Source organism: Embiotoca jacksoni, unplaced genomic scaffold (genome assembly GCF_022577435.1).
Source record: "Embiotoca jacksoni isolate LCO1_2020_lvr unplaced genomic scaffold, fEmbJac1.0.p SCAF_25, whole genome shotgun sequence".
Classification (NCBI taxonomy): domain Eukaryota; kingdom Metazoa; phylum Chordata; class Actinopteri; family Embiotocidae; genus Embiotoca; species Embiotoca jacksoni.
In genome coordinates this window covers 2,149,446-2,162,687 of record NW_027185376.1, presented here as the reverse complement: position 1 = coordinate 2,162,687, position 13,242 = coordinate 2,149,446, and the positions used below count along the sequence as shown (strand labels likewise).

Here is a 13,242-nt window from a genome sequence, read left to right as displayed (position 1 = left end):
ATCGCACATAATACCAGGCGCATGAAACCGAAGCAGCTAAAAGCGACTCGGCTATTATCACTGTAACTTCATCATTTACACATTTCCAACTTTGACATGTCAGAGTGTCTTCTGTAAAAAAGGAATATTTCTATCATCATGAGTCATGCTTGATTCACTCTGTTCGTGGTGAGGACAAAATCTAGACATGTAACATCGTGCAACCCTGAATCTTGAAATTAATCAGGGAATAAAGGATAAATAAATGCTTTCTGTCACTATGAGAAATAATGAGCTCTCTAGTTGTGTCAAACAGCCTGTAAGTGGTATTTTTACCACACTGCTGTCACCATGGTCAAGTTCACAGTCTGTCAGGTGTTGAAACACTTCACTCTTCTGTAACGGTGTGCCATCAAACCACAGGAGAGTTTCAGGACAGGAGGCAGTCTTAACCAATCACGCGCAGTCTTTATTTAGCAGATCGTAATTAACAAAAACGAAAGAAACTTCTGCTCTTGTGAGAACTGAATATATGACAACAAAGTTTCACACAGTCACTGTGAAGTTTCACACAACCCCTGCAGGCTTGTTTGTGTAGAACAAACAATACTTCTCTGCTGTGAACGCCTCTTCAAACTTGTTACAAACTTCCAGCAGAGACAGACATGAAACAAGGTCGAAAGAAACACGCAGTGGTTGTACGTCCGAACCGCTCCCCTACCCGCCGCCCCCTCTTTTAATAGAGGCACCGACGTCTCCACAGCACAAACAAGCGGACAGTTCTCATGCCGTATTGGCAGGACATTGACTAATGGACAGTGAGTTGAGGAGCAGGCGGGCTGAGAATCGATCAGCTGCCAGTTTGGTTAAAGTCTGATGAGCTCCACTGCAGAAGGTCACGCAGTTGGTCAGTCACTCTGCTGCCGAGGGATTAGACAGCAACGACGGACATGATGGATAAGGAAAGGTACGGAGACCGAGGAAGGGCATCAATTCAGTTTAAAGTTAGGAAGTGGAATTTAGGAGGGGTTGTTTCAGAGGGCATGGAGGGTTTCATTAAAAATAAAGAAAGATTAACGACATGAAGAAAAGAAACTCTGAAGATTGCTCATGCAGGGTTAGTCATAAATGATCTTCCTCAGTTTTGATGATAACTTTGCGTTATATCGTAACCATTCTGTGTGAACTCAACATTTTCTACTGCAGTATTTATGTATGTTTTACATTAGTTTCCCACTGGCACTGGTGTGTATGTGGTTCGAGCATCCTCCGTCGGGACCCTGCAGACCTGCACCCCAAACTCTGTCACCAGACTCTCATATCCTGTCCCTTAATCACAGATTGATCACGGATGAACTCCTTTAAAATATTTCTGATTCATTGTTGCTGATAAAAGTAGATTTTGTGCTGACAATTATCACAGCAAAAGCTTTTTTTGCAGTGTTAACTCGCCGTGTTATCGGTGACTTAACTAGCCTCACTGGATTCACACCTAATAAAGATAAATCCTCACTGTAGTTTATGTAGCAGAGTATAGCTTAACTGTTTCTCTTTTGTTTTGGTGGTTTTTGGAGCTTTTTACCTCAAAGTCGGCTACAGGAGACTTAAATTAAATCTGCTGTTTGAACAGATGTGCTGTCTCAGTTGTCACGCAGTGCAAGAGAGAGGACATAACTGCAACACAGTCCTGCAGGATTAAGATATTAGTGGAGTTACCGTTGTCAAAGTAAATGACAGTTGAGTTTCTGGAGACACTCGGGTCAAAGTTGGCCATGAGAGGAGCGATGTACTGTGTAGCTGTTAGCATCCGGTGGACCACATCACCGGTGTAGATGAACCCTGAAGGAGAGAAGAGAACACACACATATTACTTTATGTTGCTTGGAAATTGCTTAGACACTCTTCTGTTCTTCAGAATCCCGATTATGTGTATCAGGCGGATTTAACCTTAAACAACAATCTCTTCCTTGTCCTTCTATGTCCTTAAGAAGACAACAGGTCTTTCCTCCGATCCAAATTTAAAAGCTCCTCATTCAGGCAGCTTCAACAAGCAATAGCGATTAATTGGCACGATTATCTTTAATCAAACACAGAAGGGCAAATTAGAGGGTCTTTAAAGGAAGTTATGCTGAGTCAGCGGCTATAATTAGGACAGGGTTATGAGCCGAACTGTTCCACTACCGGTGCACCTTACCCCCTCTTTTCCTCATCAGTCTCGGACCTTAATGAAAAGCCCATGACAACAAAATGGGGTTATGTTAACTCTTCTGATTTATGCGCCTCTGAAACAAGACACAAATACATCGCTCCACAGAGAGGGATGTGCTCAGGCAGCACAAACTAGAGCTGCATCTTTTAGCAGCCTGTAAACATGTTTATTAATGGTCTCTGGGAAAAGGGGGGGGGGGAATGCCCACTATTCATCACACGGGAACCGCCTTTGCATAAAGAATTTGCACTGATGACAACAGAATCAAACAGTGTCTTAATTTCCCTGCTGACAACAAAGTTTAGCAATGTCAGCTGCTATTTCAAGATTCATTCAAGGTAAAAGCTTTTGTTCTCTCTCTGACTTTGCCTGGATTGCAAAAATATGTAAAAAAAACAACAAAAAAAACTTTAACATGCAACCTTAAGATCATGTTTTATCGAGAACAAAGGGAAAACCTGGCATTTGGGTGAAACAATCTTGTGTATCCAAAGTAATTTACCTTTGAAAAGCAGTTTGAAGAATGAACAACACACGAACAGTGACAGTATCCTGATTTAAGGACACATTTTTAACAGCTTCATCTTGTTCCTACATGATTTTCACAACAGACAAGGACATTAGTTATTTGAAAAAAAGTTTTTGTCCTGTGAAAGTTGACAGACTGATGTTTTTTTTTTTTATATATTATTGGAAATCCATGCTTCCATTTTCTGCCACTTATCTGGAGCCAGGTCGTGTTTGCAGCAGGCAAAACAAAAAAGTAGTCCAGACATCCCTCTCACCAGCAACGTTTTCTCAAGCTAGATTAGATGTATACTGTAATCTATCCAGCGTGTTCTGGCTCGACCTTGAGATGTCATTCCAGTTGGACGTGTACAGAAAATCTCCAAAGGAAGGAGCCCTGGGCACATTACTGTTTATTTTATTTTATCATTCTATTCATGTACACGAGAAACCAGCTATGAAGAAGTCTGTGACCTCACGTTTATCAATTATGAGCTGAATCACAATGAAATAATCAAACAAGCCGGAATAAGAAATTACTTTCTTGTGAAGGAATCTCTCTTTGTCTGCAGTTAAAGCAAAAATACTGTGTATAAAGAATCTGCCTGATGCATATAGGGGAAAAAACAAAAACAAACTGCTGAGTAGGAAAAGAGGGATTTTTGGGAACAGTCTTATTGAGGCCAGGCCTATAAACCCCTGTTTCATGTCACCATATGTCTTCTCATACGGTGGGCGGGCTATAAAAACACATCTATCACCACAGGCAGAGCATACCATGAGGGGAATGAATCTTTCCCCCGAAGACCTCCCCGCTCAGAATTACCTCTATATCGAGTGCCGTCACCACTGAGAGCAGGAGGAGAGAGGAAAGATCTGACTTTATTTAGCCGTGTGAAGAGTAGAAAACTTCACCTGAGAGAGCAGTGAAGGAGGGAAAAGATATAGTCCTGCAGGTATCAATAGGACGAGTTGTCATGGTTACAGTTAGCTTTATCAAAATAGTTCAGGCATTTGACGAATTAATCCCAACTTAAAGGCCAGCTACTGGCTTTTCCAGAGATATTTATTGGTTTTGGCAAAGAGTGGATCAAACTTTACCGACATTCAAAAAGAAAAGTTGTGATCTTAACGTGGGGCTATCACTCACAATTCCCTTTTTTAAATGGTTGATGATTAATAAATATTAATTTATTATTCTATAAAACAAAATCATTATGTAAATGTGAGTTTCTGGAGTCAAATGTGATGTCGTCAAAACGTCTTGTGATATGTAATTAATTACAAAATTAAACAAAGAAAAGCAGCAAATCCTCCAAATTTAAGATCGGAAGCCGCACATTTTATGTATATGTCGAGTTGTTTAATTCATTGCAATACATTATGGTTTATAGCACTTCACATATTTTCTATGCCAATAACTTTAATTTTGTAAAGTAACTAAAGCTGTCAAATAAATGCAGTGCAGTAAAAAGTAAGATATTAGTATTTGGCATGAAAATAAAATACTCAAGTAAAGTAAGAGTCCCTCAAAATTGTACTTCTGTACAGCGCTCAGTTTCTTGTTTCCCTCTGATCCAAGTCTTTATGCTAAGCTAAGTGAGATTGATTTGCTCATCTAACTCTCAAATATAATTTGTCAAAATGCTGAACTATTCCGTTAAATATGTTAGTAGGCTAGTAAACTTCACATTCACAAACATTAAAGAGCTGCTGCTTTTTGTTCTCCAGCAGCAGGTGGAAGAATTCAGCTCATGTTGTATCACGGTATATGAACGTGAAGAGGATAGAAAATAAAAAGGCAGGATTGTTAAGTCTACCCGTCTATATTAAGGGAAAAAAAACGTAACGAAACGAAACGAGCGGCAGCACACTTTTTGTTGGGACTTTCACGTCTCTTATCTGACTTTCTCCAAATCAGCCACAATGCATTCCATCTCATCTTGTATTTACCCAACATTCAACTCGAGCGTGTTCTCAGGTCTTCCCGTCTTTCTCCTGGCTTCACTTTCAACCTCTAAAAAGCTCAGAAATCCCCCAACCAAACACACGCCCGTCTGGAGACATAAAGCCGGGAGTTGAAGGGGTTTTTAGTTCTGCTGCTGCCTCTTGCTTTCCACCAGCAAGCCCCTGAAAACAAAATCCGACTTATTTGACAGTGTAAAGAAAATCAGACAGCCTCTCAATACACTAAAGAGGTGAGAGCTGCACGACGCTCAATAGAGAGGCAACTCATTCATTATGGCCGTCACTGACGGCATAATGACAGAGGAGGAGGAGGATACCAGGGGGAGCAACCGATAGAGGAGAAAGAAAGGAGGGAAGTAATGAAGGGGAGTTTGAGGTAGAAAGAGAGAGGAAGGTGGAGATCGAGTGGGATATTTCTTTCTTTAACAAGCGATGTTTATGTGTGCTGTCTTCCAAAAGTGCAGGACTGTGTACGTCCAAGACAAACATGAGGAGGAATTAGCAGTCCCACCAGACTAAAGCTTCACTTTATTGGACGCTGTGTTTAGACAAGGCCTTTGTTTCTGCTCACTGAGCTGTGTTTAATTTACAAGATATTTTCTGTTTATCACAGCTGTTTGGAGCCGAGGGCAGAATCTGCACGCACACCCACATTTTATTCAGTCGGTTAAATATGACGTTTTTGATCTAAATGACACGTCTGCTATTTTTGTTTTTCATTGCTGATTGATGCAAAATAATAGAGTCAGCACATAACCAGTCCTTTATGTCCTACATCAGTGAACATAAAACATTTTCTGTTTCACAGAAGAGATCTGAGCAGCTCTTTGTGTGTCGATCTTGGTGACCCCTTCGACCACTTTTGATGACTCTCATAAGCATATGAAGCTGCTGATTGTGGTAAGCTCTGCTGCTATATGCAAAACAGCATGCTAGTGTATGAGGCAGAGAAACTGTGTAAAACCAATAGACTGTATGTAAAAATGGATGTCGTCCGAAACGGTCTGAAAAGTGAAACCAATGTGGAAGCGCATTAAAGGGAAATACCACTGAGAACCACTAGGGGCTGGCTCAAAAAAAAAATCCTCTGGCTCCAATTGGCTCCCATTTAAAATCTCCCAACTTCCAATCCTATGTTCTGCTGCCTTTAGACATTTCTGTGTCAGGATTATCTCTAAATTTGTATATGCAGTGTGCCCTAAAAGTATGCTAACCGGAGAGTATTAATATTTGTACGACTGAAAGGCTTTAGCTCATATTTCACACTGTTATACACCAATCAGCCACAACATTTAAATCACTGACAGATGAATTAAATAACATTGTTTATCGCTTCACGATGGCAGTGGTACATGGTGGGATATATGAGGCAGCAAGTGAACAGTTTTTTCTTAAAGGTGATGTGTTGGAAGCAGGAAAACTGGGCAAATGTAAAGATCTGAACAACTTTGACGATGGTCAAATTGTGATGGCTGAATGACCGGGTAAGAGATGTTTTGGTGGCACGAGGAGAACCAACACAATATGTATGGAGACTGCACATAAAACAAAGTAAAAGGGTAAATTATAGGCCATTTAAAAAGTACTCAAACTGTATGTATTTGGTACACTAAATATAAACACATGATCACAAAACATCTGAAAAACATTTAAGATATTTGAGATTGTGAAGTGTTTTCTGGAAGCCTGTGTTTATATTCTGCCTGTAAAGAGTGACAGCTGGCCAAGTAACCAGCATGCCACAGCTGGATGTCCATCGCCACAGCTGGTAGTGGTCAGATCCTATATTTTCACCGATATTCAAGCTGCACACACACTCTATAACAAGAACCAGAGCCTCTCTGTTCTGCCTGTCAGGTCACTGCAATAACTGTAATCGCAGCAATTTAAATGTCCTGTAAATCAGTCCTGTCCCGGCTGTGTGAACCTTTCTTATTGACATTTTTACATCTAGTTTAAAGAAATTTCAAGGAATCGTTTTACGACTTCTGACTTTTTTTGTCTTTTTTTTTTTGTCATTTAACCGTAGTTTTTAACGTTTGCGTGGATTTAAACAAAAGCATGTCAGAATCAAAGGGGCGTTCAAGGGCCTTAGCAGCGAGCACTGATGTCAGCCACAAAGTCATTTCTGAGACTACCACCGGAGCAGGGCTGCAATCATCCATCTATTCTTTACACTAATTATGAAACAATGAGAAGATTTCAAAGTTAAAAAACAGATAAAAGCTGTAAATTTAGAGTCTATGTATTAAAGGAGACGAGATAGATTCCTTGTGTAATACAAATGAACTTTTCGTTTTTGAAATTTGTGCAGTAATTTGCATTATTTTATCATATTGAGATATTTTGATGAATTTCTGGAAAATTCGTACAGAAAGTTGACTTGTCGCACCGACGGGCATCTGTTTTCACTCAAACAAAGTAAAACCTTTCGGTCTCGCAATGAAGACTAATTGCAGTGTAAATCTGCAACAACTATAAAAGTGGACTTGGACCTCAGGTGTTTGACGAGGCTGCACGCCAACCCAAACTTGTTGCCCAGATCATTAATGTGGTTCAGGATTGGCTGCTGTTCTGTTTAGAAAGTAAGTAACTCCGAAAATAAAAGGGCAAATGCAACAGTAGCTCTGCTGCTGTTTCGTCACATCCCATTTACAAATGATCTTTCCCTGCAGAGTTTCGGCGTGGGAAACAAAAAGACAAATATTTGCCGAAATAAAAACAGCAACTTGCTGACAGAGAGGAAAGCGGGGAGAAGAGATGGTACAGTGGTGAGAGGAGGACGAGCTGACTGATAGGCCCTGAAATGGGGGGATATGGGGAAGGCGTCTCGGAGACAAAGCCCCTGAGGCCTGCAAGAGGCAGATTACTGCCTCCTCCTCCTCAGGCTCGTCCCTCCATCTCCGTCTGGAGGAATGCAAATTCTTGTTATCTCCTCTATGCTAGTAGAGACTGCGCCCGTCCGTCCCTCCTCACCATCATCCAGAACGTCTCTGAAGCCGAGTCAGCTTTCCAAGCGATCGAGGATCAAGAGGGGGAAATGAGACGGTGATGATAATGATGATAAGAGACACAACAGATTATTTCTTTATTATTCCAGAGGCAGTTAAACGCTGCCTAACATCTCTGGAATAGTTGGGTAGGAGCAGCGCTTTAGTCTTTGATGTGATAATAGCTGGTTGGCGTGTTGTGGTTTTGCTGTCAAGACTCAAGTGGAAAATTGCTTTGCACACTCTGGCGAACACGTCTGCTGCGTCACGTGTCTCTCACACACACACACACACACACACACACACACACACACACACACACACACACACACACACACACACACACACACACACACACACACATTTGCGCACACGTCTTGTGATACCCCCGCCTCCTTATCCGCATCTATCAGGGTGTGCTGGGCCACTTGGCACATCGAGTCCTGTTTCCAGTCCAAACCCACTGGTCTGGTTTCTCCACCAGTGAAGTCTGGTGTGCTGAGTGCTGGGAGTGGTTTGTTTTTTTCCCCCCGGTCTAACAGGCTATCCCGCAGAGGTGAGGGCTGTAAATGCTCTTGTATCAGGCTGACTGCTTGGCTAGCAGAGTGTTGTCGGTGGTTTTGTTCTGTGGTTTGTGCCAGACGAGGTTTTTCAACCCTGAATCTTCTCATTTAATTTCCCAGAAGCAACATCTGAAGAAGTGACTCATTGTTTGGTTATTTTCAGTATTTTTGGGTGAGATCTCTTTCCAGTATTAGCCACACCTCACTCACAGGTAGACTAAATACCAGACACACACACACACACACACACACACACACACACACACACACACACACACACACACACACACACACACTGTTGTTTTCCTCTTCATTTTGTAAATGCCCCCGTACTCCAGACTCATTTTATAAATCTCACCACATTCCTTACTAAAACCCCCACAGCAATAAAAACTGTCTGTGTACAGTCTAATATGTCAAGCACATGCAGTATGTCCAATAATAACCCTAATAACTACTATTGAGAGAGAAGCGTCCAAGAGCAGTGTTCACTTACCACCAGTCGCCACGGTGATTTCACGCAGGAAATGTCCGTAAAAAGGGAAATCGAAGGACAGATTAACTCTCTGTGAGGGAAAAACAGACAAATGACCCCAGTCAGGAAGATAAAGGTACAAGGAAGCATCCGAGAAGAGACTGTTCTCATCTCAAAAACAACCAGAGGATTTAGATCTGAGGGAAAAATGTGGAGAAAACATTGAGGTGTGTTACATCTGCTCTACTTTGTGGGTGAATCGGTGGTCATTTCTAAGTAGAAACAGAATATAAATCTAAAGAAACTAGAAACAAATTATGGACTTTGTCAAGTATTTGTCTAAAAGGAAAGAAGTGTTGATGCCCACCTAAATATACAACAATATGTTTATTAAAGAGGATTCAAACTGTATTTGCTCTTCTTTAGGCATTAATGGGTAAATATCCGTATAGTTAATCTATAGATCTCTATTTAATAGAATATTAGGAATATGTCAAATTCTCTGCCTAAGTGTATAATAAATTAGATTTATAACAAGTATTTTTGTTTTCGTCATACTAACTTTTAACTCTGGTCAATTATCACATACTTTGTTTTAAGGTCAAATACCTGCCATACTAAACGGTAGCAAGAGTTAAATTAACAGGCTAAACTGAGACGAACATGGTGAACGCTACATCAGCTAAACATCAACATTTTAGTATTGTGAATATGTTAGAATGCAAATGTTAGTATTTAGCTCAAAGCACTGCTGAGCCTGATTACTGCCTCAAAGAGCTGCGAGCTTGACTGATGACTCTTAGTCTGCCAAAATGCTTGTTCAGAAACGCTTGTTGGGTGGTCAGATAGTTTTGGAAAAAGGGCAAATATGTGTCTCCCTGTCTCCATGAGAGACAGCTTTTGATTTTTCTATTTTCCGTGGTCAAACAACGTGCTGTAGACTAGTTTTAAATTACCATAAACTTAAAAATTGAAATTTGGGTTGTCTCATAAGAACAGAATTTTGACATATTCTTCAAATCTTAACAAAAAATGTCCAGGTTTTGTCTCAGTATCTCATAATTTTTTCTGACCATATGTGTCAGACATCGGTTTTTCTGGTCCTGGCAGAAATGGGCTCATATACTTTTTCCAAATATTTTTACGTGAACTAACACATAGCAAAAATTCTTCAAGAAACTATTGTGTTCTAAATTAACTTACGAGCCAAACATTTACATTAAGCTACCACAATCTATGGTTTTCATATTCATTATTTTTGACTCTGGACTGAATATGATGCAATGACTGCAAGAAAATGTTATGGAGATCGACAGTCCGCAGTAAACATGCAGCTTTATACACGGTCTTGGATTATGCCGGGGGGAGTAATCCTGTGGCGAACCAAGATGAATTTTACAGACCGTACAGTCAATCCAGAGCTTAACTTCTCTGCAATCATCTGATGAATTTGACCTCTGCGGCTGTGTTTTGCTTTACGAACTTCTTAGCTAATTTCTTTCATTGTCTGGGCCAAAGCACTGGCAGGCAGCAGAGCTCAGAGTGACCAAGTTCTCTCCGAGTTGTATTCAGTTTCTCAGGCCTTTAGCTGCCACATTATAAACTCTATTTGTTTAAGACGTTAGTGTGCTGACGCTGTGCCACGGATCTCCTCAGCACAACTGGTTTTCAATTCTTCTTGTGCTATAATCTCAAAATCGAATTATTCAGCCAAGATTTCCAGGCCTACCTTAAACTCCGAATCGCTCGGCTGACCGTTGAATTGGGAATTTTACTTGTTGATTTTCTCAGAAGAAGCCAAAGTCAGAGAAACCTCCCACATCCCTGCTCTGCTGTTTGGAAGACAAGTGTCGCCTCTCAGCCAGGACAGTCTGAAGCTTAAATGAACAGCCTGCCTCAAATTGCATGGTTCAATCCATCATTACATGACCGAAGGTAGAGTAGCAGAATGTAAAATGTGGGACTCTATTCTATCTCCTCGCCAGCTATTGTTCACCCTGGGTACTTTCTCTCTTTTCTTTTTTTTTTTTTTTGTGCTGCCATGCTGCTCTGTTTCTCCAGTCAGTCTACTGCTGCCTTGTGTGACTTCATCAGTATGCAGCTCACACGAGTCACCTGCCTGCACCGAGGTGGAGGGAGAAAAGCTTTCTAAGTTCACTGCAGAGAAGCTTTTAAACGGTTTAAATGCATAAAGAATACTTTGCTGTTTTTAACCTCACGTTCACATTTTTATGATAATGGTAAAAGAAATGAGAGTACCGTGGCCCCTTCACTCACGTCTGTGTGGTAAGGATGTGTTGTATCATATTTTTCACGACATCAGTATCCATTTTAATATATGGAAAATGAATAACGTCATAATGTCAGCATTCTGATATTCTGTCAGTATTACGTAGCGTTACGATACAAAGTACATTTCATGTGTAAGGGGAACACATATTGCGTCTGAAAGCAGCTCCTCTGTGGAGAATTTAGTTCCAAAAAGTGTAGCACCTTCAGTAATTTAAGTAGTTTAGTAACACAAGATCAGATTTACAAAAAGCCTCAGTAATATGTAGGTTTTTACTGATATATTTGAAGGCAAACTTCATGCTGACGTACAGTACAAAACTACATTGTTGCATTTGTATGTTTATGAAATCAATAATAAGGTTATTTTCAGTGTTTTGTGAAGAATATTGTCATCGCTAAATACCCTGAAGCATTATTTTATATATGACTATATCAGCCACTCTTAATGTGTGCTGACAAAAAACACAATAGTTTCTGTTCTGTAACTTCTGTTACTGTCAACCTAAAAGTTGTGGATAAAGTTTGTGCCTGAACATATAGCTGAACACATTCATAAATCACATATCTCTTTATTACAGAGAAAACACATCTGGTTTTATCTTTGTTTATTTTGCCATTTTGAAAACACCACCAAAACTAAGTGGCTGGTGAGTATCAGCAACTGACGCCTGATATGAGCGGTGTCATAGCGAGTGTGCATGTGTCTGTGTTTGTGAGGTCACAGGACGTCGACCTGCAGGCTGTGTGTCCAGATCACCTGCTAAAAAAGTCAACTCGAACGTTCATTATGAAGTAAATCTCTCGTGCCGTTCGACTTACCGCCGCTTGTCTGTGTGTGTTGGACAGAATCCCGTGGATCTTCACTTTGTCCTTGTCCATCTGGTCAACGTTTACCCACAAGTCCCTGCTCATCAGATCTGACGGGTTGTATGTCTTCGATGTGTAGTAGTTGTGATCTGTGTCCTCCTAAAGAACGACAAAACAATGTGCGTCATGTGAGTTTACAGACTGGACTCAGTGGAAAGACTGCGAAGAGGCTCAGTACAACACATGTTATCTAGAGGAGTGTAATACTACTGCTGTGCCGCTCTGTGAGTTACACTGATGTAGTCTTATATACAGAAATATGAGCACAGATTCATAAAGAGACATCCTGCGGCTCTGTTTCTATAAGCTGCCTCATGCACTCATAGCTCTAAATAAAGAAACAAATGGAAAGTCAATATCATGGGGTATTTTTTAATTTTGCTTCAGAACAAATTACCAGCTAAATGAAATTAGAAGACAATACCAATCGTTTAAATTATACAGTGAGTGCATACTTTGTTCATTCAACCCTCCACATTAAAGCACAATCAGTGCATGCATTGCTTTTAATGCCTCCTAATCAAATTAAATAACCAATCAACTACTTCCACTCTTAAAAAGCCTGAAACAAACTGCAAAGTCAGGGCTGCTTTTTTCTTTTCTTTTTTTTTTCTCAGAGAAACATTCATGGACTTGTATAAGCCATGTGGGAGAGGCCTGTCTGCTTTTATTGTTTCCTGTGCAGAATTAGTAGGAATGCTTGTGTCGTCTCTTTCGCTCTGGGTCTAATGAGATATCTTAGAACTGCGTCTTTACAACTATTCATGTTTTGCTGGATGGGGAAGTGTACACTGCTTCTGACTGTGATCTGGCAAACTCACACAGCTCCACGGATACTTTGATATACGGGCGGTATAATTCAGAGCTACTGCGCTTTTGGTTGTCAGAAGGCCACGAGACAAACATTAATTAAAGCACAATCCTCCCGTGTTCAGTTTGTTTTGCTTCAAAGATTCATATTTTCCTCGGAGAGTTATAATCTAATAGCTCTACTAAATATTCAGCCTGGAATATAAGACGAAGAGGAGATCATGTTTCAGGCTTAGCGACGCCTCTGAGGGATTGATAAATATCACAATTCCAAATGGAGTTTAGTCGTGTAGGTGGTGTTACTTTTGATTCATTTGTAGATTTAAACAAACATTGCCAGAAGCCTTTCATTGCAACTTAAAGTGCAGACAAACCATGTCAGGGAAAAAAAGGCCTCTCCAGGAAGCCTTATTCAGCACATTACTTCCAGAAGAGAAAACGAGGCCACTTGTGAAAGAGAGCAGGCGCAGACGCAGGGCCGTAAAGCTCCCTGCTCATCAGCAGAAGATGATTTTGGTCTCGTGGAGAAGGATTGCGAGAGATACAGGCTGCTCGGAGATGAGAGGGGGCCGGCTGGCAGTG

At 40.7% G+C, this 13,242-nt stretch overlaps 1 protein-coding gene across 1 annotated transcript in view; it reads right to left on the bottom strand.

The window, feature by feature from the left end:
* The window catches only part of plxdc2b (plexin domain containing 2b), an 89,176-nt gene that overhangs the window by 33,292 nt on the left and 42,642 nt on the right, over positions 1 to 13,242 (bottom strand). The window contains exons 3-5 of the mRNA XM_069159544.1: positions 11,803 to 11,949; positions 8,713 to 8,782; positions 1,696 to 1,818 (exon numbers count right to left, since the gene is read on the bottom strand). Coding sequence (XP_069015645.1) covers positions 1,696 to 1,818; positions 8,713 to 8,782; positions 11,803 to 11,949 — 340 coding nt within the window. The remainder of the gene's footprint in view (positions 1 to 1,695; positions 1,819 to 8,712; positions 8,783 to 11,802; positions 11,950 to 13,242) is intronic.